We start from the raw sequence: 20,592 nt of genomic DNA, 5'->3' as shown, positions 1-20,592 counted from the left end.
CACGACATCTTGCTGCAGGTTCGGAATAAGCGCACAGTGACCGCTTGTTTTTCCATTTCGTAAAATCTACCCAAAAGAGACGGTAACCGCCTTTCTTGCTGTAATGAAGACATAAACCCATACGTGGACGGATGATGGATATATCTTGTTTTGTACTTTTATCTCACAAAATGAGACAAAGGGGACGGCAGTCATGGCGACCATTGCTTGGAATATTGGTTTTGCTGTCATTTTTCCGATCGGCCTCGGCTCAACTGCGATACTCTATATCAGAGGAGTTGGAGGAGGGAAGCTTCGTTGGTTATGTTGCTAGAGATTTGGGAATAGATCTCAATGTGATGAGACAGAGGGGATTTCATATTATGCCTGGCTCGAGTGAACCTCTTTTTAAGGTAAATGAGATTGACGGTGTTCTTTATACGAACCACAAAATCGACCGAGAAGATGTATGTAAGGAGAGCTCTGTCTGTTTGATAACCCTTAAAACTGTTCTCGAAAATCCACTAGAAGTGCACTATGTGACAGTGGAGATAACAGATTTGAACGACCACTCTCCCACATTTCCAGAGAAAATTAAAAGGCTGGAAATCTTTGAATCCACTTTGCCAGGGGCAAGATATCAGTTACAAAATGCCCATGATCCGGATGGTGGAAAAAACTCTGTTCAACAGTATAAAATCAGCCCTAATGACTTTTTTCGTTTAGAAATTAAAGACCGGGGTAGAGATGGTAAAACTCCGATTTTACAATTACAGAGACAGCTAGACAGAGAAGCCCAACGTAGTCATAAATTTGTGTTGACAGCAATAGATGGCGGAAACGCCCCACAAACTGGTACAGTGGAAATATACATTGAAGTTCTAGATGTTAATGACAACATGCCAGTGTTTACAAAGGACACGTATTCGGCAGTGATACAAGAAAATGCCCCCATTGGCACAACCGTAATCCAAGTTAACGCAACCGATTTGGATGACGGTGCCAACGGAGAAGTGGTGTATTCCTTTGGCAATGACGTTAAATTTAAAATTCGAGAGCTGTTTGACATCGAGCCTGTTACTGGGGAGATCACCGTTAAAGGTCATGTGGATTTTGAGGAACAAGACAGCTATGACATTGATATACAGGCTTCTGATAAGGGAAGCATTCCATTCAGAACAGATAAGAGTGTTATAATTAAAATTGGAGATGAAAATGATAATCCTCCTGAGATAGAGGTGGCATCATTATCAAGTGCAGTTTCAGAGGACTCCAGGCCAGGAACAACCGTAGCACTTATCAGCATTACCGATTTAGATTCTGGAGTGAACGGCAAAATAATTAGCTATATCGCTGAAGAAAGTCCCTTTGCATTAACTCCGTCTATACAAGATAACATGTTTGCTGTCGTCACAAAATCCCTGCTCGACAGAGAGCAACAGGAAAGATATGTTATTACAATAATCGCCAAAGACGCAGGCGAACCAGCCTTAACATCCGAAAAAACTATTAGTGTGTTCGTGTCCGATAAGAATGACAACGGTCCCGAGTTTTCGACTAGTCCATACACTTTCTACATCACCGAAAATAACACTCCAGGAGCATCTGTTTTCTCTGTAACAGCATCTGATCGTGACGAGGGAGAAAACGCTCTCATTTCATATCATATTCTCAGAAATACAGCAAATGGAAATAAAGAGTCATCATTTCTTAATATCAATCTTGAAAATGGAGACATTGTGGCGCTCAAAAGTTTTGACTTTGAGACACTGAAAAAGTTTCAGTTCCACGTTGTTGCATCGGATTCTGGAACTCCGTCACTGAGCAGCAACGTCACTGTGAACGTGTTCATTCTGGATCAGAACGACAACGCTCCAGTCATCCTGTATCCAGTCAGCTCGAACGGTTCTGCTAAAGGTGTGGAGGAGATTCCCCGCAATGTGAACGCAGGATACGTGGTGACTAAAGTCAGAGCCTATGACGCTGATATAGGATATAATGGCTGGTTACTGTTTTCACTGCAGGAAGTTACTGAACACAGTCTCTTTACTTTGGACCGCTATACAGGACAGATCAAAACACTACGTCCATTCACAGAGACAGACGAGGCTGAGCATAAACTGGTCATACTGGTCAAAGACAATGGGAACGTTTCACTCTCAGCAACAGCTACTGTCATTGTCAAAGTTGTGGAGCCCAAAGAAGCTTTTGCAGCTTCTGATGTTAAAAGTTCAGCAAAAGCAGATGAGGATACTAATGTGACTTTTTACCTGATGATAACGTTGGGCTCAGTTTCAGCTCTTTTTCTCATCAGTATCATTGTGTTGATTGCAATGCAGTGTTCAAATACCACAGACTATACTTCTAAATATCTACCAGAGGCTAATTATGATGGGACACTGTGTCACAGCATCCAGTACAGATCTGGAGACAAACGGTACATGTTAGTTGGACCCAGGATGAGTATAGGATCTACTATAGTCCCAGGAAGTCATGCGAATACACTAGTGCTTCCTGACAGAAGAGGGATATCTGGGGAGGTAAGATCTACATTTTCACTGTCTCTCCCTTCTGAATGGTCAAGTGTTGTGCATAAACTTTATCTCATTTACAGATTATCTTACTCCCTTGCGCTGCTTTCAAAGCTGGTACATCTATCATGATTTCATATTTTCTCGATTCAGCATCAACCTGATATGTTCTCAGCTATCTGTCAATGTTCATTGGATTTAATTGCTGTACAATTAATTTATGAGTTAGCCTAGATGTGTACTACAGTTTGTGTACAACAATAGGCCATACAGGGAAATTTGAAGTCAAATCATAACATTTAAAGTTAGAATTGTATAAATCTTTGTTATATGTATACGTGTTAAATGCACTGCTGGTTTTGCCAAATGCAGACTGTTACTGTCCATGGTGCTGCAATTGTCACCCTTTCATTTTCATGTAAAACAATGATGAAAAGCAGCTATGGTTATTTCTAGAGACTGTTTTGAGTAAAGGTGTCAGTTAATTCAATATTCAATTTCTGCTGTTTCTGAAAAAAGGACTCTCCGCATAACTTTATTGATTTCTGACTTCATTTACTCATTTGGTCATGGTTAGCCAAATGACTGGACTCTTAACCGGACATGATAACATCATGATGTTGGGATATACCCTCTCTGCAGATATTGCTTGTGCAGTTGCAACACTGCAGCGCTTGGTGTCGGTGTAGTTCAGCGATTCTGTGTATTTGGCAGCGCTTTACGTCATGTGCTTTATGTTCACCGAACCCTCACATTTGTCTCATTCAGTATGCGATCGCCACATCGCGACTGCCAGTAAGTAGAACGTTTTTGATTCATGAGATTTTGGTTAACAGACCTTTTGCGCGTCAACAGGACGATGAAGGCACTTGGTCTGTAAAATAGGACGCATTTTTCACGGACTGGTCATTACTATATCGGTTATGGAACAAAGAGGACAACGCAGATCCCGGAGGGAGCGACACTGTTGGTTTGCCATCATGGTGGTTTTGGACGTTTTATGGAGTGGAGCTTTTGCTCACATCAGATATTCTATATCCGAGGAGGTTGAAGAAGGAACCGTTGTCGGCAATATTGCTAAGGATCTGGGTCTAGATAAGAGTGTACTGAGAGAGCGAGGATATCGCATTGTAGCAGGTTCGACTGAACCCTTGTTTCAGGTGAATCAAAACGATGGTATCCTGCATGTCAAAAGGAGGATAGACAGGGAGGAGGTATGCGAACGGACCAGCCCATGTTTGATCCAGCTGAAAACGGTACTGGAAACCCCCCTGGAGATTCACTATGTGGCAGTGGAAATACTGGATATAAATGATCACGCGCCTGTTTTTCCAGAGAGGGAAAAGCGGCTCGAGATTTCTGAGTCGGCTCTAGCAGGAGCGAGATTTCAACTACAAGCAGCGCGCGACCTAGATGTCGGCCTGTTCTCGATTCAACAATATAAGCTCAGCCATAGTGAATATTTTAGGGTAGAAGTCAAGGATAGAGGCGCAGACCGTAAAGTGCCATTTTTAGTTCTGCAGAAGCAACTTGATAGAGAAACGACTGGCAGACATAAGCTGCGTCTCACAGCCGTTGATGGAGGAAAACCGGTGAAGTCTGGTGATATAGAAATAGTTGTGGATGTACTTGATGTTAATGACAACTCGCCAGTGTTCAATGACGATCTGTATTCTGCCACACTACAAGAAAACGCCCCCATTGGCACCCTAGTGATTCAGGTAAATGCAACTGATTTGGATTACGGTGCAAACGGTGATGTCACATATTCATTTGGTAATGAAGTTGATTCCACATTAATGGAGCTCTTTAGTATTGACCCAGAGACAGGGGAAATTCAAGTAACAGGTCCGATAGATTTCGAGAAAAGTAAAAGTTATGAAATTGACATAAAAGCATCTGACAGAGGACAAGTTCCACTGACAACTGCTAAAAGTGTTATGATAACTATTATTGACGTTAATGATAATGCTCCTGAGATAGAAGTGACATCGTTTTCTAGCTCCATCAAGGAAGATTCTAAAATTGGAACGACCGTGGCCCTCATTAGCGTCAGTGATTTAGACTCGGGCATCAATGGTAAAGTAATTTGCACAATCAAAGAAGGTGTTCCTTTTACTTTATCACCTTCGTTGCAAGAAAACATGTACGCTGCCGTAACAAGTAAGCAGTTGGACAGGGAAAATATTTCTCAATATTACGTCACAATTACTGCCAAAGATACAGGCGACCCCTCCTTTGTAACGGAAAAGACAATAAGCGTCATTATATCAGATGTGAATGACAACCGTCCAGAGTTTTTATCAAGCCCTTATACATTTTATATCACTGAAAATAACAGCCCAGCCGCGTCAGTATTTTCAGTAAAAGCATCTGATCGTGATGAAAATGATAATTCTCTCGTCTCATATCACTTTGTGAGAGATATGGGTGGAGATAAAGTGTCCTCGTTTTTAAACATAAATTCTGAAAATGGAGACATTATGGCGTTAAAACGGTTCGACTTTGAAACACTGAAAACTTTCCAGTTCCACGTTGTTGCCTCAGATTCCGGAACTCCGTCACTGAGCAGCAACGTCACAGTGAACGTGTTCATTCTGGATCAGAACGACAACGCTCCAGTCATCCTGTATCCAGTCAGCTCCAACGGTTCTGCTCAAGGTGTGGAGGAGATTCCCCGCAATGTGAACGCAGGATACGTGGTGACTAAAGTCAGAGCCTATGACGCTGATATAGGATATAACGGCTGGTTACTGTTTTCACTGCAGGAAGTCACTGAACACAGTCTCTTTACTTTGGATCGCTATACAGGACAGATCAAAACACTACGTCCATTCACAGAGACAGACGAGGCTGAACATAAACTGGTCATACTGGTCAAAGACAATGGGAACGTTTCACTCTCAGCAACAGCTACTGTCATTGTCAAAGTTGTGGAGCCCAAAGAAGCTTTTGCAGCTTCTGATGTCAAAAGCTCAACAAAATCAGATGAGGACACTAATGTGACTTTTTACCTGATGATAACTTTGGGCTCAGTTTCAGCTCTTTTTCTCATCAGTATCATTGTGTTGATTGCAATGCAGTGTTCAAAGACCACAGACTATACTTCTAAATATCTACAAGAGGCTAATTATGATGGAACACTGTGCCACAGCATCCAGTACAGATCTGGAGACAAACGTTACATGTTAGTTGGACCCAGGATGAGTATAGGATCTACTATAGTTCCAGGAAGCCATGCGAATACACTCGTGCTCCCTGACAGGAGGAGAACATGTGAAGAGGTAAGATGACTAATGTGTAAACTGTGACAACAAGTTTTAAGTATAACCATGATGCCTCATAGCGTTTTGTATAGCTACACTTTTGGCTTTTCTGGCTTTAGTTCTAGCTGGAAATTGTCTTTCTGCCTGGCCATAACACGTAACATTTACAGCAGATTGGTCGTTTAAAAAAACAAAACAAAAACTACAGCTGATGTATTTCAGATTGCTGTATCTGCATCGTCAGTGAGCCTTTACTTCAATGAGCCCTGAATGTCCTGTGAAATAAACTAGGAAGGGGATGTGAAAAGCCTGGTTACTATCCCTCTCCATGGTGCTGAAAGTGTTTGACTAAGTTCTCTAAGATTCTGATATGCTATCAGCGTCTTCAAAGAAGGTTTTGTGTTCCCTTATTTCCACTCAGCCATTTGCAATGACACCATTTAATGTGCATGTAACCCGCAGTGCAGAACACATGCTTCCAAGTTTCTGCAGTGACAAATAAGGACGCACGGTGTCAGTGTAATGTAAAAAGTCATCTTGACGCGTGTTTTGTCGTGATGATTATTTCGTTCCACCTCCTGACAACATTGGGACTGCGATACAGGCAGGATCGTTTGTTCTTTTTGCTGTGCAAATTGTAGATTTGTCCTAATGTCCACAGGGAGTGAATGGATCTCGACATATTAAATCTGACCCAATTTTGTTTTCTTAACAATGGAATAACTATTGCCTTGGATTACTGATGATTTTGGCTTCAACCATGGAACAAAGAAAACGCGAGTCGGGAGGGTCGCAAAGATATCTGCTGGGCTGCGTGGTTGCTGTGCTGTTGTGGAGCGTCGCTTCGGCGCAGATAAGATATTCAATCTCCGAGGAAGTTGACGAAGGCACTGTGGTTGGAAATATCGCAAAAGATCTCGGATTAGATAAAAACACGTTGAAAGACAGGAAGTATCGCATTGTATCCAGTAATGCTGGTCATCTTTACCATGTCAATCAAAACGATGGCATCCTGTATGTAAGTCGACGGATTGACAGAGAAGAGGTGTGCGCGCAGAGCAGTACGTGTTTAATTAATTTAAAAACTGTGTTAGAAAACCCACTAGAGGTGCATTATGTCGGTGTGGAGGTGCTGGATATAAATGACCATTCTCCCAGTTTTCAAGAGAACGAAACGACATTGGAAATTTCAGAGTCTGTGTTACCCGGAGTGCGAATTCAGCTTAAAGCTTCTCGTGATCCAGACAGCAGTCAATATTCAGTGCAACAATATAAACTCAGTAATAATGATCACTTCCGTTTAGAGGTTAAGGATAAAGGAGAGGATGGCAAAATACCCATTTTAGTTGTGCAAAAATCTTTAGACAGGGAATCAACTGGGAGTTTCTCTTTAGTATTGACTGCACTGGATGGGGGTAAACCTCCGAAATCTGGCGAAATTCATATTTTGGTGAATGTTTTGGATATTAATGACAACGCTCCCGCTTTCACGAAAGATGTTTATTCAGTGATGCTCAGTGAAAACGCTCCAGTAGGTACAACAATCGTACAAGTGAATGCAACTGATTTAGATGAAGGCCACAACGGGGATGTAGTTTATTCGTTTACTAACAGCATTAATCAAAGGTTATTCAAACTATTTGATTTGAATCCATCTACAGGCGAGGTGACTGTGAAAGGTCTAATAGACTACGAGGAAAAAGACAAATATGATATTGAAATTCGAGCATCTGATAAAGGGTTAGCGCCATTGGCTACAGAAAAAAGTGTCATCATCAAGATAGTTGACGTGAATGATAATGCACCTGAGATTGAGGTCACTTCATTTTCAAGTTCCATTCCTGAAAACTCCAGACCGGGAACTACAGTTGCTCTTATCAGTGTCAATGACTTGGACTCTGGTCTTAATGGAAAGGTAATTTGCGCTATAGGTGAGGATGTTCCATTCGCTTTATCACCAACTTTACAAGATACAATGTTTTCATTAGTTACCAAGTCTCCTCTGGACAGAGAGAAGCAGTCTCTCTATGACGTGACAATAACTGCAAAGGATGCTGGTCAGCCGTCACTGTCCTCTGAAAAAAAAATTACTGTCCTCGTGTCAGATGTGAATGATAACAATCCAAAGTTTGCACTGAGCCCTTATACGTTCTACATCACTGAAGCTAATGTGCCAGGTGTATCTGTGTTTTCAGTTAAAGCTGCTGACGCAGATGAAAATGAGAATGCACACATTTCATATCATATTCTCAGAGATGGAAGTGGGGACAATAAAGTGACTTCATTTCTCAACATAAACTCTGAGAATGGAGACATTATGGCGCTGAAAAGTTTTGACTTTGAAACACTGAAAACTTTCCAGTTCCACGTTGTTGCGTCAGATTCTGGAACTCCGTCACTGAGCAGCAACGTCACTGTGAACGTGTTCATTCTGGATCAGAACGACAACGCTCCAGTCATCCTGTATCCAGTCAGCTCCAACGGTTCTGCTCAAGGTGTGGAGGAGATTCCCCGCAATGTGAACGCAGGATACGTGGTGACTAAAGTCAGAGCCTATGACGCTGATATAGGATATAACGGCTGGTTACTGTTTTCACTGCAGGAAGTCACTGAACACAGTCTCTTTACTTTGGACCGCTATACAGGACAGATCAAAACACTTCGTCCATTCACAGAGACAGACGAGGCTGAGCATAAACTGGTCATACTGGTCAAAGACAATGGGAACGTTTCACTCTCAGCAACAGCTACTGTCATTGTCAAAGTTGTGGAGCCCAAAGAAGCTTTTGCAGCTTCTGATGTTAAAAGTTCAACAAAATCAGATGAAGACACTAATGTGACTTTTTACCTGATGATAACTTTGGGCTCAGTTTCAGCTCTTTTTCTCATCAGTATCATTGTGTTGATTGCAATGCAGTGTTCAAAGACCACAGAATATACTTCTAAATATCTACAAGAAGCTAACTATGATGGAACACTGTGCCACAGCATCCAGTACAGATCTGGAGACAAACGGTACATGTTAGTTGGACCAAGGATGAGTATAGGATCTACTATAGTCCCAGGAAGCCATGCGAATACACTCGTGCTTCCTGACAGGCGGAGAACATGTGAAGAGGTAAGATGCTTAACGTGCAAACTTTGACATAACAAACGTTTTTCTGCAACGCTGCCATAAAGTTTTGTATTGCTCCACTATGGGTTTGTTGGTTTGATTTAAGCTGGAAAATCATTCACCTGATCGTTCTTCGTTCTGAATGACTGATGTTGACCAATTGCTGATACTATATTATTTTGCAATGGGTTTTTTGGACCAACAAAAGCTGATGTGTTTCAGACTGGCGTAACTGCATCGTCAGTGGGCATTCCCTTCAATTAGCCCTGGATAATCTGTGAAATAAACTTGCTAGAGGATGTGAAAAGCCTGGACATTTAGACTAAACTGCAGCACGCTATGGTTGTTGTCCATGGTGCTGAAAGTGCTGAAAAAGCTTAGTTTTCTATTTCTAATATCAATATCAGACAATCCTCGAAATATGCTTTTACTGCCCCATTTCAAAGAAGGTTTTGTTTTCCCTTATTTGCAATCAGACATTTGCAATGACGAGCATTAATGTATAAGCAACCCACAGGGCACAACATATGTTTCCAATTTTCTGCAGTGACAAATAAGGACACACGGTGTCAGTGTAATGTAAAAAGTCAGCTGAACGCGTGTTTTGTCGTCATTATTACTTTGTTCCACCTCCTGAGAACACTGCCACTGCGATAGAGGCAGCCTCGTTTATGTGCTTGTTCTATGATGGCAAATTTGCCCGAATTCCTACATGAAGTGACTGGATTTCTACACATTTAAACTGTCTGAATTCGGTTTTTTAATACCGTTTCTATTGTTGTAATGGATTACTGATTATTTCGGGTCGAACCATGGAACAAAGAAGACGCGAGTCAGGATGGTCGCAAGGATATCTGGCGGTCTGTGTGGTTGCTGTGCTGTTGTGGAGCGTCGCCACAGCGCAGTTAAGATATTCACTCTCTGAGGAAGTTGACGAAGGCACTGTGATTGGGAACATCGCAAAAGATCTTGGCTTAGATAAGAACACATTAAAGGAGAGGAAGTATCGCATTGTGTCCAGTAATGCGGAACATCTCTTTCATGTCAATCAAAACGATGGCATCCTGTACGTTAGTCGAAGGATTGACAGGGAGGTTGTATGCACGCAGAGCGGTACGTGTTTATTAGATCTTAAAACTGTGCTAGAAAACCCACTGGAGGTGCATTATGTTCGAGTGGAGGTGCTGGACATAAACGATCATTCTCCTAGTTTTCTGGAGAAAGATAAAATATTGGAGATTTCAGAGTCCGTTTTGCCCGGAGCGCGATTTCAGTTAAAACCTTCACGGGATCCAGACAGTGGTCAGTTTTCAGTACAACAATATAAACTCAACAACAACGATCACTTCCGTTTGGAAATTAAGGATACAGGAAACAATGGTAAAATACCTGTATTAGTAGTTCACAAATCGCTAGACAGAGAAACTGCAGCAAACCACTCCTTAATAATGACCGCACTGGACGGAGGTAAACCTCCGAAATCTGGCGATATGCATATTTTAGTAAAAGTTCTGGATGTGAATGACAACGCTCCTGTTTTTACGAAAGATATTTATTCTGTGACGCTCGACGAAAACGCTCCAGTGGGTACAACTGTTGTACAAGTGAATGCAACTGATTTAGATGAAGGACCAAGTGGGGATGTGATTTATTCATTTAGCAACAGTATGAATCAAAACATTTTAACCCTTTTTGATATCAATAAGTTAACAGGTGAGATAACAGTAAAAGGTTCAATAGACTACGAAGAGAAGGATAGGTATGATATTGAAATTGAGGCATCAGATAGAGGGCATGCTCCCCTAACTACAGAAAAAAGTGTCATAATTCAAATAGTTGATGTGAATGATAATGCGCCAGAGATTGAGGTCACCTCATTCTCAAGCTCCATACCTGAAGACTCCAGACCTGGAACTACAGTGGCTCTTATCAGTGTCAATGACTTGGACTCTGGCCTTAACGGAAAAGTGATTTGCGCCTTAAGTGAGAATGCTCCATTTGCTTTATCACCATCCCTACAGGACAACATGTTTTCATTAGTGACCAAATCTCCTCTGGACAGAGAGAAACAGGCACAATATGACGTGACAATAACTGCAAAGGATGCTGGGCATCCTCCATTATCGTCTGAGAAGACGATTACTGTTCTCGTGTCAGATGTGAATGACAACAGCCCAAAGTTTTCACACAGCCCCTTCACTTTTTACGTGACTGAAGCTAATGAGCCAGGCGTCTCTGTGTTTTCAGTTAAAGCTTTTGATGTTGATGAAAATGAGAATGGACACATTTCATATCATATTCTCAGAAATGGAGGAGAAAATGTATTTCTCAACATGAACTCTGAGAATGGAGACATTATGGCGCTGAAAAGTTTTGACTTTGAAACACTGAAAACTTTCCAGTTCCACGTTGTTGCCTCAGATTCTGGAACTCCGTCACTGAGCTGCAATGTCACTGTGAACGTGTTCATTCTGGATCAGAACGACAACGCTCCAGTCATCCTGTATCCAGTCAGCTCCAACGGTTCTGCTAAAGGTGTGGAGGAGATTCCCCGCAATGTGAACGCAGGATACGTGGTGACTAAAGTCAGAGCCTATGACGCTGATATAGGATATAACGGCTGGTTACTGTTTTCACTGCAGGAAGTCACTGAACACAGTCTCTTTACTTTGGACCGCTATACAGGACAGATCAAAACACTACGTCCATTCACAGAGACAGACGAGGCTGAGCATAAACTGGTCATACTGGTCAAAGACAATGGGAACGTTTCACTCTCAGCAACAGCTACTGTCATTGTCAAAGTTGTGGAGCCCAAAGAAGCTTTTGCAGCTTCTGATGTTAAAAGTTCAACAAAAGCAGATGAGGACACTAATGTGACTTTTTACCTGATGATAACCTTGGGCTCAGTTTCAGCTCTTTTTCTCATCAGTATCATTGTGTTGATTGCAATGCAGTGTTCAAAGACCACAGACTATACTTCTAAATATCTACCAGAGGCTAATTATGATGGAACACTGTGTCACAGCATCCAGTACAGATCTGGAGACAAACGGTACATGTTAGTTGGACCCAGGATGAGCATAGGATCTACTATAGTCCCAGGAAGTCATGCGAATACACTAGTGCTTCCTGACAGAAGAGGGATATCTGGGGAGGTAAGACCTACAATTTCACGCTGTCTCCTGTCTGAACGGTCTAATGTTGTGTATAAACTTTATTTCACTTCATTGCGCTGCTTTCGAAGCTGGTACATCTATCATGATTTCATATTTTCTCGTTTCTGCATCAACCTGATATGTTCTCAGCTATCTGTCAATGCTCATTGGATTTAATTTAGGCACAAACACTTGCTGTAAAATTAATTGATGAGTTAGCCTAGATATGGACTATAGTTTATGTACAACAATAGGCCATACAGGGAAATTTGAAGTCAAATCATAATATTTAAAGTTAGAATTGTTTAAGTCTTTGTTATAGGTATACGTGTTAAATGCACTGCCAGTTTTGCCAAATGCAGACTGTTACTGTCCGTGGTGCTGAAATTGTCTCCCTTTGATTTTCATGTAAAACAATGATGAAAAGCAGCTATGGTTATTTCTAGAGACCGTTTTGGGTAAAGGTGTCAGTTAATATTCCAATTCTGCTGTTTCTGAAAAACATATTTTAAAGGACTTTCCGCGTAACTTTAGATTTCAGACTTCAGTTGTCGCATGTCATGTGTTAATTGCTTTGCTATTAGGTAAATCATATGATGGCATCACCAGTGGAAGGCATTCTCATCATTATCATAGCTTTGTAAACACATCTTGAAATTGAAAACTATCACCAAACGTAAAGGTTACAACTGAGGTTAAGGCTTAGTGGACATCCATTTTTGACTCACTCTAATCTGAGCGTCTAAAATATGACGCTTTGTTGTTCTACTTCACGTGACTATTCTGTAATCCCGAGTGTCTAAAACTGGCATAATGACGAGTATTTTTAAGTTTTACATTTTAAGAAACTTCATTTTTACTTGATGTCAGTGAGCCCCCCTTTTTTCTTTGTTTTGTTTTGTTGCAGCAGTAATTTAATCGCAAGGTGTCAGTGTAGTATCAAAAAGGGCTCTTCATGAGCTTCTCATCGCAGCACGTTAGATCCACCTCTTCAGTGGCTGCTCCAGTCGATGTAGTCGCAGTCGTTTCTGAGCTTCTCACTTCCTTTGTGAATACGCTGGGCAATCATGTTTGTCATTGTCGGCGGAGAATGAATATTTTCAAACGTGGAAGAACTTAATCTCGTTTTAAAGAAGTGATTATTGGTCTGACGGATTATTGACAGCCAAGTGTTTAACGATGGAACGAAGAAGATACAAGGGGCGAAATACGCGAGGGTATTTGCTCAGTAGCGTGGCTGCTTTGATTTTGTGGAGCGTGGCCTCGGCGCAAATACGATATTCCATCCCAGAGGAGGTTGACGAAGGAACTGTGGTTGGAAATATCGCGAAAGATCTTGGATTAGACAAAGCCACACTAAAAGACAGGAAATATCGCATTGTGTCTACTGTTGCGGATCATCTTTTCCATGTCAATCAAAACGATGGGATTCTGTATGCGAGCCAGAAAATTGACAGAGAAGATGTGTGCGCGCAAACCAGTACGTGTTTAATAAATCTAAAAACAGTGCTAGAAAACCCACTAGAGGTCCACTATGTTAGAGTGGAAGTGTTGGATATAAATGATCACCCTCCCAGCTTTTCAGATAAAGAGAAAACGTTGGAGATATCAGAGTCTGTGTTACCCGGAGTACGAACTCCACTGCAACCCGCACGAGATCCAGACGGAGGTCCTTTTTCTGTTCAGCAGTACAAACTCAGCTCGAATGACCACTTTCGTTTGGAAGTTAAGGACAAGGGAGAAGATGGAAAAATACCCCTTTTAATTGTTCAAAAATCTTTGGATAGGGAGTCAGTGGGAAGTCACTCATTAGTACTTACGGCACTGGATGGAGGAAAACCTCAGAAATCTGGTGAAATGAATATACTAATAAAGGTTTTAGACATAAACGACAACGCTCCTGTTTTCTCCCAGGACGTTTATTCCGTACTGCTCGATGAAAATGCTCCGATTGGAACAACAGTGATAGAAGTAAATGCAACAGATTTAGATGAAGGATCAAATGGGGAAGTGGTTTATTCATTTAGCAGTATTGTCAATCGTAAATTACTCGATATCTTTGATATTAATCCATCGACGGGGGAAATAATTGTAAAGGGTTTAATAGACTATGAAGGGAAAGACAGATATGAAATTGAAATTCAGGCATCAGATAAAGGCACCGCTCCTTTATCTACACAAAAAAGCGTAATTATTAGGATTGTGGACGTGAACGACAACGCACCTGAGATTGAGGTCACCTCATTTTCAAGCTTCATTCCTGAAAACTCTAGAACTGGAACTACAGTTGCTCTTATCAGTGTTAATGACTTGGACTCTGGTCTGAATGGAAAAGTTATTTGCTCTATAGGTGACGATGTTCCATTTGTTTTATCACCATCCCTACAAGATACAATGTTTTCATTAGTGACAAAATCTCATCTGGACAGAGAGAAGCAGTCTCTCTATGACGTGACAATAACTGCAAAGGATGCTGGTCAGCCGTCACTGTCATCTGAAAAGAAAATGACTGTCCTGGTGTCAGATGTGAATGACAACAGCCCAGAGTTTTCAGTGAGTCCTTACACTTTCTACATCACTGAAGCTAATGTGCCAGGTGTATCTGTGTTTTCAGTTAAAGCTTTTGATGTGGATGATAATGAGAATGGACACATTTCATATCATATTCTCAGAGATGGAAGTGGGGACAATAAAGTGACTTCATTTCTCAACATAAACTCTGAGAATGGAGACATTATGGCGCTGAAAAGTTTTGACTTTGAAACACTGAAAACGTTCCAGTTCCACGTTGTTGCGTCAGATTCTGGAACTCCGTCACTGAGCAGCAACGTCACAGTGAACGTGTTCATTCTGGATCAGAACGACAACGCTCCAGTCATCCTGTATCCAGTCAGCTCCAACGGTTCTGCTCAAGGTGTGGAGGAGATTCCCCGCAATGTGAACGCAGGATACGTGGTGACTAAAGTCAGAGCCTATGACGCTGATATAGGATATAACGGCTGGTTACTGTTTTCACTGCAGGAAGTCACTGAGCACAGTCTCTTTACTTTGGACCGCTATACAGGACAGATCAAAACACTTCGCCCATTCACAGAGACAGACGAGGCTGAGCAGAAACTGGTCATACTGGTCAAAGACAATGGGAACGTGTCACTCTCAGCAACAGCTACTGTCATTGTCAAAGTTGTGGAGCCCAAAGAAGCCTTTGCAGCTTCTGATGTTAAAAGTTCAACAAAAGCAGACGAGGACACTAATGTGACTTTTTACCTGATGATAACTTTGGGCTCAGTTTCAGCTCTTTTTCTCATCAGTATCATTGTGTTGATTGCAATGCAGTGTTCAAAGACTACAGACTATACTTCTAAATATCTACAAGAGGCTAATTATGATGGAACACTGTGCCACAGCATCCAGTACAGATCTGGAGACAAACGGTACATGTTAGTTGGACCAAGGATGAGTATAGGATCTACTATAGTCCCAGGAAGCCATGCGAATACACTCGTGCTACCTGACAGGAGAAGAGTGTCTGAGGAGGTAAGAAATTCTTCACAGGGAAGCCCTGCTTTTTCCTGTTAGCAGCCATTCATTCCTTTTTTTATTGAATCCTTCAGTCAATTGTTTACTGCATATGTTTGCTGGGTGTTTCTTTTATATCATAATGTAACAACGGAGGTGAAGCAGGACATTTGACTGGCACCCTATTGTTTCCAGTTTGGGATTTAGTCATATTGTATGTATAAATAAGTGGGTAACACGTCATTTTGATAGTCCATTGTTGACTCTATTAGTGATCAAGAAGTATTCAGTATCATGTCAACAAATATCTACTTTTGATTAGTTTTTTTCAGGATCATGTCAATATTTGATCAAACGTATGATAACTTCTTAGCAAATTATCTTTTGACTATATGTTTATTGTCAAGTAAACATGAAGTCATAGATTAGTTGACAGTGATTTGCTTATCTGTTGAAAGTCAACTATCCTATTGTGACACTACACTTGCATCTGCAAATGAGAATCAGAACCCTCTAATTCAAGTGGAAAAACAGTCGAGAACAGTATATAAATAATTGTCAAGTGATATCTGTTGACATAATATTGAACACCTGTAGATCACTAATAGAGAATCAAAAATTAACGGTCAAAGAAATGATACCAATAAATATAATTGATATGTTGACGTACGCTTGGTCCTTCTGCGGTATGAGGATCTCATTGTTTCTCCTCTATATGTTGGGTTAACATATTGGTGTTTGATTCAAAGTGAAACTTGTGCTTTCAGTTACATCAGAATATCAGGGTTTTTTCCTCAAACACTTGGTCGGCTATACTGTATTTACAAGCGATGCAGGTCGCTGTCCGTGGTGCTGATATGTTTGACTCCCATGTTTCCAGCTTGTTGTTGAGAAATATTTAAAAGCAACGGATAGATTAAATGCTATAAGCTGTTGTTGTTTTTTCAGAGCGATTGAATTGAGATATTATGAGAAACTTCTTTGTTTTGTGATATTGGAGAAGTGTTTGCTTTCATATACTCCATAACCTCCCAATCACGCTTAATGAATATAAACACTTACACTATTGCAATAACAAATTATAAGCTATGCATCTCTTGCAATGAACGTTTTGGTCGCATGGTGTCAGTGTGTTTGGAAAATAACTCCTTTAGTCTTCAGCGTATTTTGGTTCCACCTCTTTATAGCATTCTCAGTTCGACACTGAGAGCAGTCGCATTCTTCTACCTTTGACAAACACGGTCCCGTATTTTCATCACATTTGAAACAGTGACGATTTGCATACAGGGATGAGCTGGTTTTATTTTTTTCAAAACTATTATTGAGCTAGAGAGGAATCGGAAACGGCTGTTTTCTAATCATGGAACAAAGAGGATGCGAGGCGAGAGGACGGTGGATCGGCTGCGTGGTTGCTGTGCTTTTGTGGAGTTTGGCATCCGCGCAATTAAGGTACTCAATTTCCGAGGAAGTCGACGAAGGAACAGTGGTTGGGAATATCGCAAAGGATCTCGGATTAGATAAAAACGCATTGAAAGACAGGAAGTATCGAATTGTATCCAGCAATGCGGATCCTCTTTTTCATGTAAATCAGAACGATGGCGTCCTGTACGTGAGCCGAAAGATAGACAGGGAAGATGTGTGCGAGCGGACCAGCACGTGTATGATAAATCTTAAAACGGTGCTAGAAAACCCACTAGAGGTACACTATGTGGGAGTGGAGGTGTTGGATATCAACGACCATTATCCTAGTTTTCCAGAGAAAGACAAAGCGTTGGAGATTTCAGAGTCTGTGCTGCCTGGAGTGCGTATTCCACTGAAAGCATCAAGGGATCCAGACGGTGGCGCTTTTTCAATTCAGCAGTATAAACTAAGCCAAAACGAGCACTTTCGTTTAGAAGTTAAAGACAAAGGCGAAGATGGTAAAATACCTGTTTTAATCGTGCAAAAATCTTTGGATAGAGAGACTGCGGGGAGTCACTCGTTAGTTCTGACCGCACTGGATGGAGGGAAGCCTCCGAAATCTGGTGAAATGAATATACTTGTAAAGGTTTTAGATGTGAATGATAACACACCCGTTTTCTCTCAGGATGTTTACTCCGTGATTCTAGATGAAAACGTTCCGATAGACACGACAGTCATACAAGTAAATGCAACTGATTTAGATGAAGGAACAAACGGAGAAGTCGTGTATTCGTTCAGCAACAGTGTCAGTCACAGATTATTTAAACTTTTTGATATCAATCCATCAACAGGTGAAATAACTGTAAAAGGTTTAATAGACTATGAAGAAAAAGATAAATATGAAATTGAAATACAAGCATCAGATAAAGGCACCGCTCCTCTCTCCACACAGAAAAGTGTCATCATCAAGATAGTTGACGTGAACGATAACGCACCTGAGATTGAGGTCACCTCATTTTCAAGCTCTATTCCTGAAGACTCAAGACCTGGAACTACAGTTGCTCTTATCAGTGTCAATGACTTGGACTCTGGTTTGAATGGAAAAGTTATTTGCTCTATAGGTGAGGATGTTCCATTTGCTTTATCACCATCCCTACAAGATAAAATGTTTTCATTAGTTACCAAATCTCCTCTGGACAGAGAGAAACAGTCTCTATATGATGTAACAATAACTGCAAAGGATGCTGGTCAGCCGTCACTGTCGTCTGAAAAGAAAATTACTGTCCTTGTGTCGGATGTGAATGACAACAATCCAAAGTTTGCACTGAACCCTTATACTTTTTACATCACTGAAGCTAATGTGCCAGGTGTATCTGTGTTTTCAGTTAAAGCTTTTGATGTGGATGAGAATGAGAATGGACACATTTCCTATCATATTCTCAGAGATGGAAGTGGGGACAATAAAGTGACTTCATTTCTCAACATAAACTCGGAGAATGGAGACATTCTGGCGCTCAAAAGTTTTGACTTTGAAACACTGAAAACGTTCCAGTTCCACGTTGTTGCGTCAGATTCTGGAACTCCGTCACTGAGCAGCAACGTCACTGTGAACGTGTTCATTCTGGATCAGAACGACAACGCTCCAGTCATCCTGTATCCAGTCAGCTCCAACGGTTCTGCTGAAGGCGTGGAGGAGATTCCCCGCAATGTAAACGCAGGATACGTGGTGACTAAAGTCAGAGCCTACGACGCTGATATAGGATATAACGGCTGGTTACTGTTTTCTCTGCAGGAAGTTACTGAGCACAGTCTGTTTACTTTGGACCGCTATACAGGACAGATCAAAACACTACGTCCATTCACAGAGACAGACGAGGCTGAGCATAAACTGGTCATACTGGTCAAAGACAATGGGAACGTTTCACTCTCAGCAACAGCTACTGTCATTGTCAAAGTTGTGGAGCCCAAAGAAGCTTTTGCAGCTTCTGATGTTAAAAGTTCAACAAAAGCAGACGAGGACACTAATGTGACTTTCTACCTGATGATAACTCTGGGCTCAGTTTCAGCTCTTTTTCTCATCAGTATCATTGTGTTGATTGCAATGCAGTGTTCAAAGACCACAGACTATACTTCTAAATATCTACAAGAGGCTAATTATGATGGAACACTGTGCCACAGCATCCAGTACAGATCTGGAGAAAAACGATACATGTTAGTTGGACCAAGGATGAGTATAGGATCTACTATAGTCCCAGGAAGTCATGCGAATACACTTGTGCTGCCTGACAGGAGGAGAACATGTGACGAGGTAAGACATTAATTTTTAGGTTAAATAACCTACCTATATGTAGAGCAGGTGGAGGAACTATGCGTGAAATGTCAATAGGTTGTACGAGACTGCTGTGATTGGTAGCAAAATTGGTTCTCAGACAGATGGGATTAGTTATATTATTGGCAAAGTTGACACTTTTGTGCTGATGTGTCAGGGGATAGAGATCCACAGAAGTAACAGGTATCAATACAAAATACATTTATATTTGATGAAGCTCTGTTCTTGAATGTACTGGCCAAAACATAGCAACAACTGGTACTGGACATAATTGTGTCCTATATGAATGCACCACATTTTCTGATGTACCTGTGTTTTGTGTAGTTGACTTTTTCACTTTTTTGGAGACACGTAGAACCGTCTATTTGTATCATCTGTTGGATAGTTGAGGGTGTGGATGTGGTGTCTGCTTTTGCGTTTCCATCCATGCCTTTGTTTTGTAACAAAGTATTTAGTATTCCCTTTTGACATGTTCGTGTAGTCCTATTGTCGCTGTCCGTGGTTCTGAAATGTAACCACTTCATTTGAAAATATCAATAAAAACATTGCTGTAGTATATCTTCGACATAGTAGCATTTGCGTTTGACATACTCTATTGATTTATAAAAACAATATTGTTACCTGGTGTATTTTTGAAAATGCAACCTTAGTTGATCTTGGGATGGGTAACGGTCTCTGAGTTTAGGGTTATACGCAGATTACAGTGTCTCTTATTCGGGCTCTAATTAACACCGACGCCCAGGAGAGTTCCAACATTCAACTTCATTCAGTGAGCTTCGCATGTGCAACTCCAACCGTCTCATGCACTTGTTTTATGTATGTGTATGTTATAGTGTTAATACGTTTATTTTTTTTTCCATTTAACAATAAACCCTTACATACCCCAGAATAATATACACAACTTAACATGCAACACACATGGATATGGATATACTAGTAATGTATGAAATAATTAGGGTTACATAAAACGTGTTTTCGTCGCTTCATCAACCTTTGATTTCACTATTTTTTAGCGAACAGAGCTGCAATAACCTTCTGCGTCGCATGGTGACAGCAAAATTGCAAACAGTGTTTCTCGATCTTTTCATCGTCACGAGGTCCAACTCTGCTTTTTGTCATTACGTGAAAACAGCTTGAACATGAAGCTGTAGCTCTGTATCACTGACAGCGCTAGTTTGGCGATGGGGCGCAGTTTGTAACCGAAGAAGGTTGATTATTGTTTCTTGACCACACCTTTATAATCCAGGAGTATTTTTTGCGTACATAATGGAACAAAGGGGACGCCAGACGTGGA

General features: G+C 41.1%; 3 protein-coding genes across 3 annotated transcripts; all 3 read left to right on the top strand.

The window, feature by feature from the left end:
• LOC131473055 (protocadherin-10-like) lies at window positions 1–3,390 on the top strand. The gene is made up of 2 exons (XM_058650573.1): window positions 1–2,557; window positions 3,366–3,390. The coding sequence occupies exons 1-2, from the start codon at window positions 132–134 to the stop codon at window positions 3,388–3,390; spliced, it is 2,451 nt and encodes an 816-aa protein (XP_058506556.1). The 5' UTR covers window positions 1–131.
• LOC131472927 (protocadherin alpha-3-like) lies at window positions 3,263–5,803 on the top strand. The gene has a single exon (XM_058650422.1). It carries the CDS (start codon window positions 3,434–3,436, stop codon window positions 5,801–5,803), a length of 2,370 nt encoding a protein of 789 aa, XP_058506405.1. The 5' UTR covers window positions 3,263–3,433.
• A 10,962-nt stretch (window positions 5,804–16,765) lies between these two features.
• LOC131472928 (protocadherin alpha-8-like) lies at window positions 16,766–19,289 on the top strand. Its single transcript, XM_058650424.1, has one exon. It carries the CDS (start codon window positions 16,929–16,931, stop codon window positions 19,287–19,289), a length of 2,361 nt encoding a protein of 786 aa, XP_058506407.1. The 5' UTR covers window positions 16,766–16,928.
• Window positions 19,290–20,592: the final 1,303 nt, after the last annotated feature.

Source organism: Solea solea, chromosome 14 (assembly GCF_958295425.1).
Source record: "Solea solea chromosome 14, fSolSol10.1, whole genome shotgun sequence".
In the NCBI taxonomy this organism is placed as follows: domain Eukaryota; kingdom Metazoa; phylum Chordata; class Actinopteri; order Pleuronectiformes; family Soleidae; genus Solea; species Solea solea.
The sequence above is the reverse complement of the archived record's forward strand: the minus strand, read 5'-3'. Positions and strand labels throughout refer to the sequence as shown.

Excerpts from the sequence above, each read along its gene's own strand:
- LOC131473055 (XM_058650573.1), top strand. The coding sequence starts at position 132 with ATGATGGATATATCTTGTTTTGTACTTTTATCTCACAAAATGAGACAA. Across the intron at positions 2,558-3,365 it reads CTGTCTCTCCCTTCTGAATG|GACGATGAAGGCACTTGGTC; the intron begins GTCAAGTGTTGT and ends GCGCGTCAACAG.
- LOC131472927 (XM_058650422.1), top strand. The coding sequence starts at position 3,434 with ATGGAACAAAGAGGACAACGCAGATCCCGGAGGGAGCGACACTGTTGG.
- LOC131472928 (XM_058650424.1), top strand. The coding sequence starts at position 16,929 with ATGGAACAAAGAGGATGCGAGGCGAGAGGACGGTGGATCGGCTGCGTG.